The sequence below is a fragment of the Mytilus edulis genome, chromosome 5 (genome assembly GCF_963676685.1).
Source record: "Mytilus edulis chromosome 5, xbMytEdul2.2, whole genome shotgun sequence".
In the NCBI taxonomy this organism is placed as follows: Eukaryota; Metazoa; Mollusca; class Bivalvia; order Mytilida; family Mytilidae; genus Mytilus; species Mytilus edulis.
The window spans coordinates 15,139,978-15,158,060 of record NC_092348.1 but is presented as its reverse complement, the minus strand read 5'-3'; the positions used below and the strand labels follow the sequence as shown (position 1 = coordinate 15,158,060).

The following is an 18,083-nucleotide window of genomic DNA, read 5'->3' as shown; positions in this document are numbered from 1 at the left end:
AATACAACAGACATTCTTATTTCAATATGAACCCCATGAATAATTAAAATGAGATCATGATTTTGTGTATAAAGCGAGGTAAGAGCATCATTGAAAAAAATGGGTTTTTTTTTAGCTATTGTACTTTCAAATAAGGGTCTAATTCTGTAATAAGTAACACGTTTACATTTATTTTATTTTCTTTTATCAATGTGATTCACTTTGTAGTTTAAGAATTCACTTTATGAATGGCTATTATTAGGTCTTTCCACCTTTCCGAGGAAAGACCTTTTGATTTTGTTCTGATTATTATTATTATTGTTATTATTTTTTTCCGGCTAATTTTTTTCTTGCGTAGTATTGATGTTTCAAAAGATGTCGCTTAGATATTTGGAATATGATATCGTATTGTTATCTCCCTAAACACTGTTTTTCTTGTGGCCACTACTCCTTCGCAACCATAAAAGATAACGACAAATTTATTTTACCAAATTGCTCTTTACATCTTCAGGATTAGGATTTTAATTTTAACTGAAGCTATCCGGAGACTCCATATCAGAGTTATTCCCCCTAATGTATTTGATATAAGTGAAATGCCTTTCTAACTGGTAAACCATAAGTGATAGAGACCAAAGGTCTTTTGATTTGAGATCCTTGGTCTAAAAAAAATGAAAATTAGGTCAAGGTTATATTCTAAATTTTGATTTTGGCTTATTTTCAAACACTGTATAACATAACGACAAATTATTTTTACTAAATTGTTAGTTGCAACATGTCGTTACTTATATGTTTTGGTTGAACGGGTACGTAGACAGTTAATTTTCACCCATCCCATCCCATCCATCGTTACTACGTACAATCCCGTTCCCTTTTTACGAATGTAAACTATCGAATTAGACTATTTACCCCTATTTGTGACATTTTTACCTATTGCTTTTGTTTGTTTTGTTCACACATCGTTGTCAATATAATGGAATTTGATGCGACTAACATACAAGTGAGAGGTTTGGTTAGCTTTAAAACCAGGTTCAATCCACCATTTTCTACATAAGAAAATGCCTGCACCAAGTCAGGAATATGACAGTTGTTATCCATTCGTTTGATGTGTTTGAACTAGTGATTCTGCCATTTGATTTGGGACTTTCCTTTTTTTAATTTTCCTCGGAGTTCAGTATTTTTGTGTTTTTACTTTTCATTTAGAATTACGCGGCGTAAAGTGATATGACTCATTAACCATACATATTAAATCCCTAGGGTCTTTTGATTTAAGGTCATTTGTTAGTGACCTTGAAATTTAGGTCAAGGTCATAGGCTAATTGGACGTTCTAGATTTTGACCTTTGCCTCAAATTCATATCAATACATCATAAAGCCATAGGAACTAACATTTTTAACTGATTTTTCATATTTTAATATCAAAATAGATTTTTACTAGTGGAAAGACCTTCAATTGTTCTCTGACCAATTGGTTTTTAATTTATTTTGAATTAATTGATCGATAAAATTAGTTTTTGACTCTTCACAATGAATAATCCGCGAAGCCGATTATGTAAAATGAGTCAAAAATTAATTTTATGGTTTAATAAATTCAAAAAAGATCATTGCCATTCATTATAAATAAATTTCTATATAAAAAAAAAAGGCCAAAAGAACTTTTTAAATTATTTATATTAACAATAACAACGTACAAGCATGTTGGCGTATGCATATACAACGTCGTAGTGGTCATGTGGCCATAAATATTGACAACATTGAAAATAAAAAGAATACTTCTAACCAATCAGAAAACAGTAAATACACCAAATTTATTTATTATGATATGAAATGAATATGTTGTACCTTTTCTTCTATGTATTTCTACCTTCACTTTGCAAAAAAAAGCAAAACGAGATTTGTAATTGCTGGCAGTACGGATGGCACATTTTCTGGGGTAACGGCAATCATCTTAAATTTCACAGTCGAACAGCAGAAACATATGCCGTCTAACACTTGTGAAAATTTCGTGAAATTTGAGCATTTCTTTTTTTTTAATCCATGGTGACAGTGATTATTTCCAAAATTCCAAAGATGTATGCCACGTTGGGACATGCAATGTTATATACCAATAAATCTAAATTGGGTTAAATGTTATATTCTTTAAGAAAAAGCAGCTCTAATGTGTTTTCCAGAAGTGTAAACTCACGACCTTTTTCCAAGGACAACGGCAGCCATTCTGGAATTTCTTAATACTGTGCGTTCGTTAAGGCATGTCAAGTAACACGTCTATTAAGTGTTATCAATTTGGTTTCATGATGAAAGATTCAGAATTTAGACTTTTTTCGTATTAAAGCAGTTTCCATGGCAACGGTAGCCATCTTGAAATGCCATACCCCAATTGCAAAATTGCTCTCGCTGGTTAACATCGTTGTGTAGTTCCATTACAACTGGTTTATCCAATTCCATGATAAAAGCCTAACCAACAATGTGTAGGAAAAAAAATAGGAAAAAAAGAAAAAAAACAAGAATGTGTCCTCAGTACACGAATGCCCCACTCGCACTATCATTTTCTTTGTTCAGTGGACCGTGAAATTGGGGTAAAATCTCTAATTTGGCATTAAAATTAGAAAGATCATATCATAGGGAACATGTGTACCAAGTTTGAAGTCGATTGGACTTCAACTTCATCAAAAACTACCTCGACCAAAAACTTTAACCTGAAGCGGGACAGACGGACGGACGAACGGACGCACAGACCAGAAAACATAATGCCCCTCTACTATCGTAGGTGGGGCATAATTAAAATACGTCACCGCAAATCCAATGAGGGTAATGTAATGACTTTTTTCTTCATCTTCTATAAATTGGATTTTATTAACCCTATTATTATAATTACTTGTTTTTTTTTGTGTATACACCGCTTTGGAGTTTTTGGAATTTACTGCGATGAGATATATCTATGATGTACCATTGCTTTCAATGATTATCGACGACCTTCAATTTGCCAAAATAACATAACACAAAAATACTAACTAACAACTAAGAAATATAAACAAATAAAACACACCACTTTATTTAAAGCATTATATAATCAATAAAGCTTGCAGTTAGCCAACATCAACAATTAAACTTACTTCTTGGTTTATGTACTTTTAATTTCGGCACTGCAATATATAACATAGTACTTAAAAGTGAATTTTTGAATCTGGTCTGAATAGGATTTGAACATAAAATGAAGTACGTCAAATAGAATTAATGATAAATAAATATGTACGATTTTATAAAACTTTCTAGCCGAAAAAGACCCATAAATATCCATTTTGATTCTTGCCATCGTTTAAAATACAACAGACATTCTTACTTTCATATGAACCCCATGTTTAATTAAAATGAGATCATGATTTTGTGTACAAAGCGAGGAAAGAGCATCATTGAAAAAAATTGGGTTTTTTTTAGCTATTGTACTTTCAAATAAGAGTATAATTCTGTAATAAGTAACACGTTTACATTTAATTTATTTTCTGTTATCAGTATTTAATTCACTTTGTAGTTTAAGAATTCACTTAATGAATGGCTATTTTTTATTTCGAATTTGTTGAACCATAAAATTAATTTTTTACTCTTCACATAGAATAGTCCGCGCAGCCGATTCTGTAAAATGTGAAGAGTCAGAAATTATTTTTATTGTTCAATAAATTCAAAATAGATTATTGCCATTCATTATAAATAAATTTCTATAAAAAAAGACCCAAAGAATTTTTTAAATTATTTATATTAACAATAACAACGTACAAACATGTTGGCGCATGAATATACAACGTCGGAATGGGCGTGTCGCTATAAATATTGACAACATTGAAAATAAAAGTAATACTTCTAAGCAATCAGAAGGCAGTAAAGACACCAAATTTATTTATTATGATATGAAATGAATATGTTGTACCTTTTCTGCTATGTATTTCTACTTTCAATTTGCAAAAAAAAGCATAACGAGATTTGTAATTGCTAGCAGTACGGATGGCACATTTTCTGGGGTAAATGCAGCCATTTTCAATTCCACAGTCGAACAGCACATAAACATATGCCGTCTAACTCTGTCGAAAATTTCGGGAAATTTGGACCTTTTTTTTATCCATGGGTACAGTGACCATTCTCCAAATTCCAAAGATGTGTGCCACGTTGGGACATGCACTGTTATATGCCAATAAAACAAAATTGGTTTGAATGTTATATTCTTTAAGAAAATGCAGCTCTAATCGTTTTTCGGCTTCGCGGATTATTCAATGTGAAGAGTCAGAAATTAATTTTCTGGTTCGATAAATTCAAAATAGTTTATTGCCATTCATTATAAATAAATTTCTAAAAAAAAATAAGGCACAAAGAACTTTTTAAGTTATTTACATTAACAATACCAACGTACAAACATGTTAGCGTATGCATATACAACGTCGGAGTGGGCGTGTCGCCATAAATATTGACAACATTGAAAAAAAAAGTAATACTTCTAACCAATCAGAAGACAGTAAATACACCAAATTTATTTATTATGATATGAAATGAATATGTTGTATCTTTTCTTCTATGTATTTCTACCTTCACTTAAGAAAGATAACTAGATTTATAACATTTGCTAGCAGTACGGATGGCACATTTTCAGGGGTAACGGCAGCCATTTTAAATTCCACAGTCGAACAGCACATAAATATATGCCGTCTAACACCTTTGAAAATTTTGTGAAATTTGGAGCATTTCTTTTTTTTTTTTATCCACCAGGACAGTGACAATTTCCAAAATTCCAAAGATGTGTGCCACGTCGGGACATGCACTGATATATACTAGTTAAATTAAATTGGGTTAAATGTTATGTTCCTAAAGAAAATGCAGCTCTAATGTGTTTTCCAGAAGTGTAAACTAACGACCTTTTTCCAAGAACAACGGCGGCCATTTTGGAATTTCTAAATACTGTCCGTTCGTTAAGGCATGTCAAGTAACGTATCTTATTAAGTGTCATCAATATGGGTCTCATGATTATAGAATCAGAATTTAGACTTTTTTCGTATTTTAGCAGTTTCCATGCAACGGTAGCCATCTTGAAAATGTCATACCCCGATTGCAAAATTGCTCTCGCTGGTTCACATTGTGGTGTAGTTCCATAACAATTGGTTCATCCAATTCCATGATAAAAGCTTGGCCAAAAATGTGGAGGAAAAAATAATAAGAAAAAAAGAAACAAAAAATTACAATATGTCACCCCAAATCCAATGAGGGTGATGTAATAACTTTTTTCTTCATCTTTTATAAATTGGATTTTATTAACCCTATTATTATAATTGTTTCTTTCTTTTGTGTATATGTTACAGTAAATAGGTGAAATTAGGAATTACACGTAATTACTAAACATTTCAGTAAATACCTGTAATTACCAGTCAATTTAGTAATTACATGTATTTACTACTTGTTTCAGTGATTACTGGTATTCACTGATTTTTTGGGTCATTTTTACAGCTATTTACTAACTTCATATTTTTGTTTAAAAATAAAAGACATAATTCAAGATATCAAATAAGAAAGTAAAGGGCTGGGGATTTTTAGGGCTTACTTAAGGATTTAGGATTATAAGGCACATTAAAAGTGCATACACTTTAGTGTTTGTGAGTTTAAACTTGAAAATGGTTGTTTTATAAGTTTTGAAACTCCCTTAAAATCATTTTCAGCATGCAAGACAATGCCATGATATTAATCCAAAATTGAGAAATACATTTTTTAGAAGTTTATAGGCAACTTAGCCAGCTCTTTTTTAAGATATACATTACATTATGTCAAATTTGGTTAAATGATTTTGATGGTTTTTGAAACATTTATTGGATTTCATAAACCATCCTGAAACCCTTACAATTTTGATAGCTGAATACATCGGTAACCCATCTCCAGCTAGGGGTTGAATTGAGGGTCAAATGAATATGTATTCAGTAAGGTCCAATAATTTACTTCCAAGTACATAACTCATCAACCATGTTTCTCAGCTTATTTAACAAAATAGAAACTGATAGGCTGCTGAAAGTGAAATATAATTTCACTTTACCATTTTCATTTATGATTTAACTACAACAAAAATCATATATTTTTTTCAAATCTCGTAGCTAATGCACCTATAGCAAAAAGGTACATTTTATGCTGATCACTTTTTAAAAGTACTCACTGATTTCCTAGTATTACCAAAACTTTTGATCAGTTGACCATATTACAACATTGTTTTAACAGTTAGTAAAAAGGTGTAAAAATTCATTTTAAAATTAGTAATTACTGGTAATTACTGGGCCGTTTTAGGAATTACTTGTATTTACAAAGTGCACCGGGAATTACATGTAATTCCTAATTTCACCTATTTACTGTAACATAAACACCACTTTGGAGTTTTTGGAATTTACTGCAATGAGATATATCTATCATGTACCATTGTTTTCAGTCATTATCGAGGAGCTTCAATTTGCCAAAATAACAAAACACAAAAATGCTCAATAACAACTAAGAAATATAAACAAATAAAACACACCACTTTATGTCATGCATTATATAATCAATATAGCATGCAGTTAGCCAACATCAACAATTATACTTACTTCTTGGTTTATGTACTTTTAATTTCGGCACTGTAATATATAACATTTTTCTTTAAAGTGATTGTTTTAACCTGGTCTGAATAGGATATGATAATTTAAGACAACATTTGTTTTTGTAAATTCAGGACATTGACATTTTTACCTAAGGCAAAAAAAACTATTCATCTTTTAATGTGTAGCATTCTCTTCAAGCCATCTCGAATTTATATAAATAAAAACTAGCAAGTGCAGAAACAATCCTCATTTAATATTCAAATTGCATACATGTATTACCCGGCCACGTTCACTTGTATTTTTGTCCATCTGGTCTTTTATAGCTGACTATGCGGTATGAGCTTGGCTCATTGTTGAAGGCCGTATGGTGACCTATAATTGTTAATGTCCGTGTCATTTTGGTCTCTTGTGGACAGTTGTCTCATTGGCAATCATACCACATCTTCTTTTTATATAAAGATAATGTATAAACTGCTGACACTTAATGGACATGATTAATATTTACCTTTGTGGCATAACTTTCTTGGTTTTTTTCAATGAAACACAAAATGCACTACGTCAAATAGAACTACTGATAAATAGTTGTATGGAATTTCACCAAAACCAAAATGTTTTATAGCAAAATAGAATAGTTACTTCAGGATAGATATCACTATTTTCATAAAAGTTTCAAATCGATGTCCCCGCGGCCTCAAAGGCTTAGCAATCAGTCTATCCAGATGCGTTCACTATATTTTTAAAACAGTGTATATATTTAAGCAGCTAAAAAATAGCAAAAACGCTTAATGAAAAGAATTTAGAATATGAATTATGTATTATGACTCTCAGCGACAAAAATATCAAAAGTCAAAACGACGTGATTTAACAACTTTATCTCACCGTTATGGATTTAACAATGACTAAAACCCGTAATGCTAAGTAAGCCATCGAAAAAAATTAAACAATATGTTAAATTATTAAAAGCAAAAGAAAATAATGATATTACGACAAAATGTTAACCAAAAGCACAAAAAAAATGACAAACGTGTACAAACGACAACTGCTTTTTGTTGGACAGGAACATATAGAATACAGTGTTAATCATCTATATTTACCTAAGGGAAGGAGTTCATGAAGTAATAATGACAACATAATTTCAATTATGATTACCTTTTGGCATAACTTTATTGACTTTCTTTACTGAGATATATCAGTCGCAGAATAAAAGGAATGTTGTATATGTTCAGTTTATAAGAATGCCCAAAAACTGTTGCTTTGCAGTTGTGTAACTGTTGTGACTGTAAGTTGCATGTACGCTACACTGTCAATCACTAATTTAGAAAAAAAACTTCCATTCCGGGAGATGTTGTCTGCATTCGTGTATCTGACATTTTTTTTACAGAAGTACCAAAGACAGGGTTATTGCATAGCATTATAACTGCCAATCTTTTTAATTACAGAATAAATTATGTTTGTTTACATAAATGTAAATGTATTTACCTTTAAGCTTATTTTTCTTCTCTTTCTTTCCTGAAATATAAACAAAATACATTAGAATGAATCATGACATATTATGGTTCGTTTATTATGTGGTATCAAATCGACTTGGTATATCACAAATATGTTGAACATCTACAGGACGATGTCACTGTTATTACTAAGTTTTTGATACATTACCTAACAGTGTCTTAAAAATAAGCTTTTGGCGCTAATGGCTATCTGTGTAATATCTAGTTTGAGTTTCATAAATGTGCTGTTTATATAGCCAAGCTGCTCTGGTAGAACGGGAAGTTTAAACCTGAATAGGAATAATACAACTGTCGACTTTTTAATAACAGCATCAATTCAAATAGTTTACATAGATGTAATTATATTTACCTATTGGCTTATTTTTCTTCTCTTTCTTTACTTAAAAATATAAAATAAAATACAGTGGAATGAATTGTCAAATATGATCAGTTTATTATGTGGAATCAAATCGACTTGATAAATCACTATTATATTGCAAATTTAAGGGACAATGTCATGCATTATTTAGTATTTGGTAGGTAATATAACAGCTTCTAACAAATAAGCTATATAACCAAGCTGCTCTGGTAAAAGGAAAAGTTAAACCTGAACGAAAACTTTGAAAATTTAAATCAAATAGGAATAATACAACTGTCGACTTTTTAATAACAGCATCAATTCAAATAGTTTACATAGATGTAACTATATTTACCTATTGGCTTATTTTTCTTCTCTTTCTTTACTAAAAAATATAAAATAAAATACAGTGGAATGAATTGTCAAATATGATCAGTTTATTATGTGGAATCAAATCGACTTATTAAATCACTATTATATTGCAAATTTAAGGGACAATGTCATGCATTAATCAGCATTTGGTAGGTAATACAACAGCCTCTAACAAATAAGCTTGTTTGACCTGATGGCTTTCTATACTTTAAAAGAATACCTACATGATATCTAGTTTGAGTTTCATAAACTTGCTGTATTATTTGTCAAGCTACTTTAGTAAAAGGTGAAGTTTGATCCTGAACAAAAACTCAGAAAATTTAAATCGAAAAAAACGGTTCTCCGGGAGTGATTGGCTGAGTTTGTGATTATAACAAAAGCTTCACAGAAGTACCAAAGACAGGGTTATTGCATAGGAGTATATTTGTTGACCTTTTTAATAACAACATCAATACATATTGTTTTAGAGATGCAAATATATTTACCTGTTGGCTTATTTTTCTTCTCTTTTTTTACTAAAAAATATAAAATAAAATAAGTAAGAACGAATTATCACATATGGACAGTTTATTTTTTGGTATCAAATCGACTGGTTATATCACAAATATGTTGAACATCTACAGGACGATGTCATGGTCACTACCAAGTATTATAACAATTACTGAAAAAAAACCTGTTTTTGCCATAATGGCTATCGTTATTTTATAAGAATATATGTATGATATCTAGTTTGAGTTTCATAAATGTGCTGTATATATTGTCAAGCTGCTCTGGTAAAAGGTGAAGTTTGATCCTGAAGAAAATCTCTGAAAATTTAAATCGACAAAAAATGGCATTCCGGGAGACTGAGTTTCTGATTATGACAAAAGTTTTACAGAAGTACCAAAGACAGGGTTATTGCATAGGAATATATCTGACGACCATTTTTATTTGGAGTTTAGTATGGTGTTCATTATCACTAAACCAGTATATATGTGTTAAGGGGCCAACTGAAGGACGCCTCCGGGTGCGAGAATTTCTCGTTGCATTGAAGACCTGTTGGTGACCTTCTGCTGTTGTCTGCTCTATGGTCGGGTTGTTGTCTCTTTGGCAAATTCCCAATTTCCATTCTTAATTTTATTATAACAGCATAAATTCAGATAGTTTAGATAGATGTAAATATATTTACCTGTTGGCTTATGTTTCTTCTCTTTCTTAACTGTAATATGAAATAAAACATATCATAATGAATTATCACATATGGTCGGTTTATTAGGTGGTAGCATATCGACTTGTTAAATAACAATTTTGTTGAACATCTTTATCTACTTTATACGAATATCTGTATGATATTTAGATTGAATGTTAAAAATGTGCTGTCTATATTGTCAAGCTGCTCCAGTAAAAGGTGAAGTTTCAACCGTAACGAAAGCTTTAACAATTTAAATCAGAAAAAACAAGAATGTGTCCACAGTACACGGATGCCCCACTCGCACTATCATTTTCTATGTTTAGTGGACCATGAAATTGGAATAAATTCTCTAATTTGGCATTAAAATTAGAAAGATCATATCATAGGGCACATAAATACTAAGTTTCAAGTTGAGTGGACTTCAACTTCATCAAAAACTACCTTGACCAAAAACTTTAACCTGATGCGGGACAGACGGACAACCGAACGAACGGACAGACAGACGGACGAACGGACGCACAGACCAGAAAATATAATGCCCCTCTACTATCGTAGGTGGGGCATAACAAGAATGTGTCTACAGTACACGGATGCCCCACTCGCACTATCATTTTCTATGTTTAGTGGACCGTGAAATTGGAATAAATTCTCTAATTTGGCATTAAAATTAGAAAGATCATATCATAGGGCACGTAAAAACTAAGTTTCAAGTTGATTGGACTTCAACTTCATCAAAAACTACCTTGACCAAAAACTTTAACCTGAAGCGGGACAGACGGACGAACGGACGCACAGACCAGAAAACATAATGCCCCTCTACTATAGTAGGTGGGGCATAAAAACACTAGCATTCCGGAAGTGATTGGCTGTGTTTGTGTCTCCGACAAAATCTTCACAAAAGAACTCAAGACAGAGTTATTGCATAGGAATATAACTATTAAACTTTTTTGATATATTAGAATGAAAGAGTGAATTATCACATTGGTTTAGTTTATTATGTGGTATCAAATCGACGTGTTATAACATAAACAGGTTGAACATCTGCATGACAATATCCCTGTCATTACTTAGCAATTTGGTGCGTAGTATAACACTCTCTGAAAAATAAGTTTTTTTTGCGCTAATGGCTATCGTTACTTTAAAAGAATACCTGTATGATATTTAATTTAAGTTTAATAAATGTGCTGTTTGCGCTGTCAAGCTGCATTGGTAAAAAGTTAAAGTTTGAACCTGAACGAAAACTTTGAAAATCTATATGGGAAGATAATGGCATTCCGGGATTGATTTGCTGCGTTTGTGTCTCTGTAAAAAGCTTTAAAAAATTACAAAAGACAGGGTTATTGCATATGAATATAACTGATGACTTTTTTGATAACTGCATCAATTCAGATAGTTTAAATAGCTACAAATATATTTACCTGTCGGCTTATTTTTTTTCTCTTTCTTAACTGTAATATGAAATAAAACATTTCATAATGAATTATCACATATGGTCGGTTTATTAGGTGGTATCAAATTGACTTGTTAAATCACAATTTTGTTAAACATCTTTATCTACTTTATAAGAATATCTGTACGATATTTAGTTTGAGTGTTAAAAATGTGCTGTTTTTATTATCAAGCTGTTCTGGTAAAAGGTGAAGTTTGAACCTGAACGAAAGCTTTAACAATTTAAATAAAAAAAAGCATGCACAGGGTGATTGCATAAGACGAGTTTTCTGATAACAGCATTAATTCAGATAGTTTACATAGATGTAAATGTATTTACCTTTTAGTTTATGTTTCTTCTCTTTCTTTCCTGAAATATAAAACAAAATACATTAGCATGAATCATGACATATGGTCCGTTTATTATGTGGTATCAAATCGACTTGGTATATCACAAATATGTTGAACATCTACAGGACGATGTCACTGTTATTACTAAGTTTTTGATGCATTACATAACTGTCTCTTAAAAATAAGCTTTTTGGCGCTAATGGCTATCTGTGTGATATCTAGTTTGAGTTTCATAAATGTACTGTTTATATAGCCAAGCTGATCTGGTAAAAGGGAAAGTTTAAACCTAAACGAAAACTTTGAAAATTTAAATCGAATAGGAATTACAACTGTCGACTTTTTAATAACAGCATCAGTTCAAATAGCTTACATAAATGTAACTATATTTACCTGTTGGCTTATTTTTCTTCTCTTTCTTTACTAAAAAATATAAAATAAAATACAGCGGAATGAATAATCAAATATGATCAGTTTATTATATGGAATCAAATCGACTTGTTAAATCACTATTATATTGCAAATTTAAGGGACAATGCCATGTATTAATTAGTATTTGGTAGGTAATATAACAGCCTCTAACAAATATGCTTGTTGCCCTCATGGCTATCTATACTTTAAAAGAATACCCACATGATATCTAGTTTGAGTTTCATAAATGTGTTGTATTAATAACATTGACGGTATCAATTTTCCTGCACCAGATGCACATTTCGACAATACATGCCTCTTCATTGATGCTCGTGGCCAAAATATTTAAAATCCAAAGCTTATATAAAAGATGAAGAGCTTTGTCCAAAAGGTCCAAAAAGTATAGTCAAATCCGCGAAAGGAATCAGAGCTATGCATAAGGGAGATACATCCATTAATTCATAATAATTTCTTATATTTTGAAACAGAAAATTTTAATAACACAAAAAAATCCGTATTTTCATGCCAGTACCGAAGAACTGGCTACTGGGCTGGTGATACCCTCGGGGACTAACAGTACACCAGCAGAAGAATCGACCCAGTGGTAGTAATAAAATTGACGGTATCAATTTTCCTGCACCACATGCGCATTTCGACAATACATGTCTCTTCATTGATGCTCGTGGCCAAAATATTTGAAATCCAAAGCTTATATAAAAGATGAAGAGCTTTAATCCAAAAGGTCCAAAAAGTATAGCCAAATCCGCGAAAGAAATCAGAGCTATGCATGAGGGAGATACATTCCTTAATTAATGGCTATCTTGAAAAGTCCCTAAAAAAAGCTTTACAGAAGTACCAAAGACAGGGTTATTGCATAGGAATATATCTGACGAGGATAGTAACAGCATAAATTCAGATAGTTAACATACATGTAAATACATTTACCTAGTATTTGCTTAATTGTCTTCTCTTTCTTTACTGAAATATAAAACGAAACACACCAGAATTAATTACCACATACGGTCAGTTTATAAGGGGGTATCAAATCTACTTGTTATATCACAAATATTATAAATATCTACAGGACGATGCCTTGTTATTTCTAATTAACATTCGTTTCGTAATATAATAGACTTTAATTTAAGAAGAAGTTTAAGCCTGAACGAAAACTGTCAGTAATTGACTCGGGAAAAAATGGCATTCCGGGAGTTGTAGACTGCACCTATGTCTCTGACTGACCCAGTATAGAAGTACCAAAAGACAGGGTTATTGCATGGATATATTACTGTCGACCTTTTTATAGTTATCTTATTGCACTACAGGAACGACATCTTTCGGTGCCAGGTTAAGATGAAGTAAAATGATGTGGACAATCGGAATAATTTGAAGCAAATTTTTTTTTAGATACAAATGTTTTTTCATTAGATTTCATAGGTACAAAATGTAATCAATGTTATTATGCTGTTTTTGTTATTGTTTAGTCAACTCAAATTAATGACATATAAATATATAAAGTTATGGAAAATAAAAACATTTTTGTTAGCAAGTTCAGATAACCATTGAGGATTAAGTAATATCTAATGGGTATTAATTTTATCTGGGGATTAGGGCAGTATTGTACATCATGAGTGTAGAAACTTTATCTCCCGCCTGAGGCCAAGGTGTGCTATGGTCAAATAAGGAAATGGATTGGCCAGTTTTAGGGAAGGACAATTAAGATCAGATTATTGCATGAACTTGGATATGCAGTCATTCAGTTAATTTATCTGAAAGAAGAAACATCATTTATTTGAAACTTTGAAAATATTTTGTAACTTTTTGCAAAAAACCCACCCAACTTCCACCCAATTTTAATGACAGTTTTAATCCTTATTTTTTAATGTTATTATTTTATCATCTTGAGATACGGGTTGTGTGATGCTTCACAAGTTTGTTTTTATTGTATTTATATTAATATTTTACTTTTTGTTACTGTAATGTATGATATACTGGTTGAGGCATTTTCTTAACCCCACCTTTGCTTTTTAATGTCATTGTCATTTATTTGCTACTATCGATATTGTTAATATGTCATTCTCAATCAATTATAAATTTTGAATAAATGACATTTTGCTCAACTTGAGTTTTACATTAACATCAAACTTAGCTCGGCCTCCCCATAGGTTGTTGAACATCATCTTTAGGAACCTTGGCTTTCAAAAATATAATTTTGACGATTTGTTTTCATTTGTAACTTAATTTTAAATTATTTTTTCATTAATATCATTTCGAATCAAATTTCAAGTGTAAACCATTTTGAAGTTGTGTGCCATTAATATGATCTTTTGTATTTATATATAGCAACATTTTTAGCAATTATTACGAACCCCTTGTGAATAAAAAAAAAACAGTAAGAATCTTAAACAAAAAGAAATAAATCACTCATTCTTCATAGAATGTTTTATGAAATCGATTATTCAGTATACAGAACAAGATGTTATGATTTGTACAGTGTACATATCACCAAAAAATTGTACTTGTAAGGTAGCAAATTCTATACTTGAACAAGAATTTTTAATATTTCAGCTAACCACGAGTCTATTTTTACAGGTGATTTCAACAGCAGAACTGCTGCCAATTTAGACTTCTATAAAATAACAAATACCAATTATGACACATCAGATAATTTTAATTAATATTGGTTTTTCAAACAATCTACACAAGTTGACACAAGACGAACGTAGACAAATGCTATTAAAGCATTATTTTATTAACAGACCAAATGCTTTAAAATGTCGAGCTCTAATGAATAGCAACAACTCGTCTGAACTAAAAAAAAAAGCTGTGCAAGTTTATAAGAATAATTCTTAAATGCCTAGAATCTCCTGGGTAACTACTTTAAGTCTGTACTTTACATTTGTATTTTAAATTTATACCATGTATGTTAATTTATTTGTATATGTCTCTATACCGTTGTACTTTGGTTTACGAGAATAAAGATATATATAGTAAGTAAACATGGTATTTACCTTCAGGCATGATTTTTGTAGTTTTCGTCACTAAAAATATAAAATGCAATTCATTAAAGTCTAAATCAATTAATGACAATTAAGTACCTAAAACTTATCAATGAATATTGTTGAAAATTGCTAGTTAGTTTCTTTACGACCAATGTTTGTTGGAAGGTTTAAGATCAGTGTACAGCAGCCATTATTAACTAGCAAGTAAAGTGAATGACCATGAGTATTCTACTCTCCGGCTTTCTAGCTATTTTTTTTTTTATATAAAACAAGTTTCGAAATATTAATGTTATGGTCAATAATGGTTGAATTTAAGGTAGCACTACAGTCAGAATTTTCTGACTCCAATCAACAGTCTTTAAAGATTAATTTCTCCAAAACTACTCAATGGATTTTTAAAATCTTTAACTCATTTTAAAGCTGAAATATAACTCTTTCTTAATTTATAAATAAGTTAATTTTTGATTTGATTAATCTTAAAATATAGCTCATTAAATGCCAAAAAAGTGGTCTTCCAACTTGGATGAAAATGGCACATTCATGTCAAATGGTAGTAAAAATTTGTTTTCATCCCTGTATTAATCAACTATATACAATCTCCAAAACCGTGTCTCAGATTTTTGATATATGCCTCCAGAAAGAAGATATATTGATTTAACTGCTGAGTGCCAAACCTCATTTCACCTTTCATCTTTGGAGACCTATAAATTCTTTTAGAAACAAATTATCCAAAAACTGGGAGACTTTATTGTAGAAAATACATCCTTTAATCATATATATCAAAGTCAAGGCAAAGGGGGTACCCATAAAGTTTCTATTTTCATTTTTTCCTTACAATTTTCATGAAAATTTTTTCTGAGAAATGACCTAAAAACTGAATTTCCCCCTTAGAACCCCTATAAAGTCAATATAAATACAAACTTCCACTGGGAACACCCCAGGAGTGTTCTGATGTACCATTACTATGTCAATAGAACCACACACTTTGTGTCTTTGATGCTCTAATGCTGTAAATTTTGCATTACATGTGAACTGTCCAACACTAACTTGGCATTTGGCGGGAGTTTGACGTCACAGATATGATCAACATCTGTGATGAAGTAATTAAATATAGACAAAGCTCTACCTCTTTCCAGACAGTCTCAGATAAGAGAAAAACATGCTGCATTAAATCAATGTTTAACATCATTATTCTCTATATATAAAGAATAATTTTCATTTGAATTTAAAAAAAGAAATAAACTATGTCTGAAATTAGCTGGAACATTAAAAGTGTGCATCAAAAAGCATGTTCATTAACCCTTTCGCCGATGAGTCCCGGTTTACCGGGATTCACGCTTCAGACTGCTGACGACGAGTCCCGTTTTACCGGGATCGGAATACATCTTTTATATTTCCCGCTCAAACAGTGCAAACATGAGTTATCTTTCTTTGATGAATAACCCGGATGAAAGTGTAAACATGACACTTCAGTTTGTTGAAAACCGTGTCAAAATCAGAGGAAATTTACGAGAATTTGAAATGAGGGAACAATTTTTTGGAAAGAATATGGAAGAATTGAAGCCAAACTAGTATACTTTTTTGACATAAAATGTCGTTTTATGTTCAAAACACTTGGAATGGACATCGTTCAGTGTGAGGAATTTGTACAGCCTCATAATTTTTTTCAAAATTTTGCCATTTTGGGTTAAAAAAATTACGATTTGGGGTCAATAAGCAGAATTTTGAGAATTTCACTGGAATAATGCCGAAAAATTGAAAATTTGAATATTTTATGAGGAAAAAATTATCAAAACATAAAAAAACCTGTGAACTTGGTGTTAGTGAATGAAATAAATAAACAAATAACTACAAACAAGTTTTTATTGACATTTATTATGAAGATCTCCCACTTGAGTAAAAGTAGCCAGGGAAGCCATCGTCTCAGAGTAGCTTCTGTCTGGGCAGCAATCGGTGAAAGGGTTAAAAGATCAAGACCACCCTTTTCTTGAAAATACATTTAATTTAAATAGGACTGAAAAAATATACATGATCTGAAAATTAGTTAAAATTCATAAAACTGTATTCAAATGAAGAAGACCAAAGAGAAGAAATTTATACAGGCAGTGAGAGGCTTTCAAAAATACTTCCTCTCGAGATCTCTTTTCCATAGTACTTTTTTTCCGTTTTGGTAGATTTTTTCCCTTTTAAGTTTTTTCTTTTTCTTTGTTCTCTTCCATGTTATATAAAGAATATTTGTTGCAAAACAATGAGATAAGAATACAATATTTATCTTGTGGTCAGGGATTAACAGCTGGACACTGGTATCAACAGATGATTGACATATTAGCCCCTCCCAAATGCCTATATATTTAGATTAATTACCATGTGCTTTTATTTACATAAATTCATTATCAATTTACTCCCTGTTGTGATATGATAATGACTTTGGGATTTTTACAAACTGTTCAGAATAATACTTACTTCAAAATTATGTGATCAAAAAAATATGATCAAAAAATCATTGTTAGACTGTAGTGCTACCTTAATATACAATTTGGTATGTAATAGAGTACTGTCACATTTGAAATTGTTTGCTATCTAAAAATATCAAATCTCATTTGATTACAAATTATATTTTAAGATAGAAAATTTTTAATATATTTCAACTCAAAATAAAATGATGTGTATTACCTGTATTTGACTGTACATGATTCTGTAACTGGACTGGACTTCGAACAAGACTGGACTCACACATTTTATTTTTTATATGCGCTCATGTCGGAGCCTTTTATAGTTGACTATTCTATAGTGCCTTCGTTCATTGTTGAAGGTTGTACGGTGATAAAATGATAAAACAATCGCTGTTTTACATTTATTGGGTATAATATATAGATAAAAGAAGATGTGGTATGAGTGGCAATTAGATAACTCTCTATACAAGTCACAATTTACAAAAGTT

The 18,083-nt window shown here is 31.1% G+C and overlaps 1 protein-coding gene across 1 annotated transcript in view; it reads right to left on the bottom strand.

Annotated features, from left to right (window-relative positions):
* LOC139523060 (uncharacterized) overlaps positions 1-18,083 on the bottom strand; it is a 305,106-nt gene that overhangs the window by 201,436 nt on the left and 85,587 nt on the right. Inside the window, exons 50-61 of the mRNA XM_071316817.1 lie at positions 15,152-15,181; positions 13,089-13,121; positions 12,126-12,155; positions 11,725-11,754; positions 11,375-11,404; positions 9,954-9,983; positions 9,271-9,300; positions 8,769-8,798; positions 8,426-8,455; positions 8,048-8,077; positions 6,575-6,604; positions 3,089-3,118 (exon numbers count right to left, since the gene is read on the bottom strand). Coding sequence (XP_071172918.1) covers positions 3,089-3,118; positions 6,575-6,604; positions 8,048-8,077; positions 8,426-8,455; positions 8,769-8,798; positions 9,271-9,300; positions 9,954-9,983; positions 11,375-11,404; positions 11,725-11,754; positions 12,126-12,155; positions 13,089-13,121; positions 15,152-15,181 — 363 coding nt within the window. The remainder of the gene's footprint in view (positions 1-3,088; positions 3,119-6,574; positions 6,605-8,047; positions 8,078-8,425; positions 8,456-8,768; positions 8,799-9,270; positions 9,301-9,953; positions 9,984-11,374; positions 11,405-11,724; positions 11,755-12,125; positions 12,156-13,088; positions 13,122-15,151; positions 15,182-18,083) is intronic.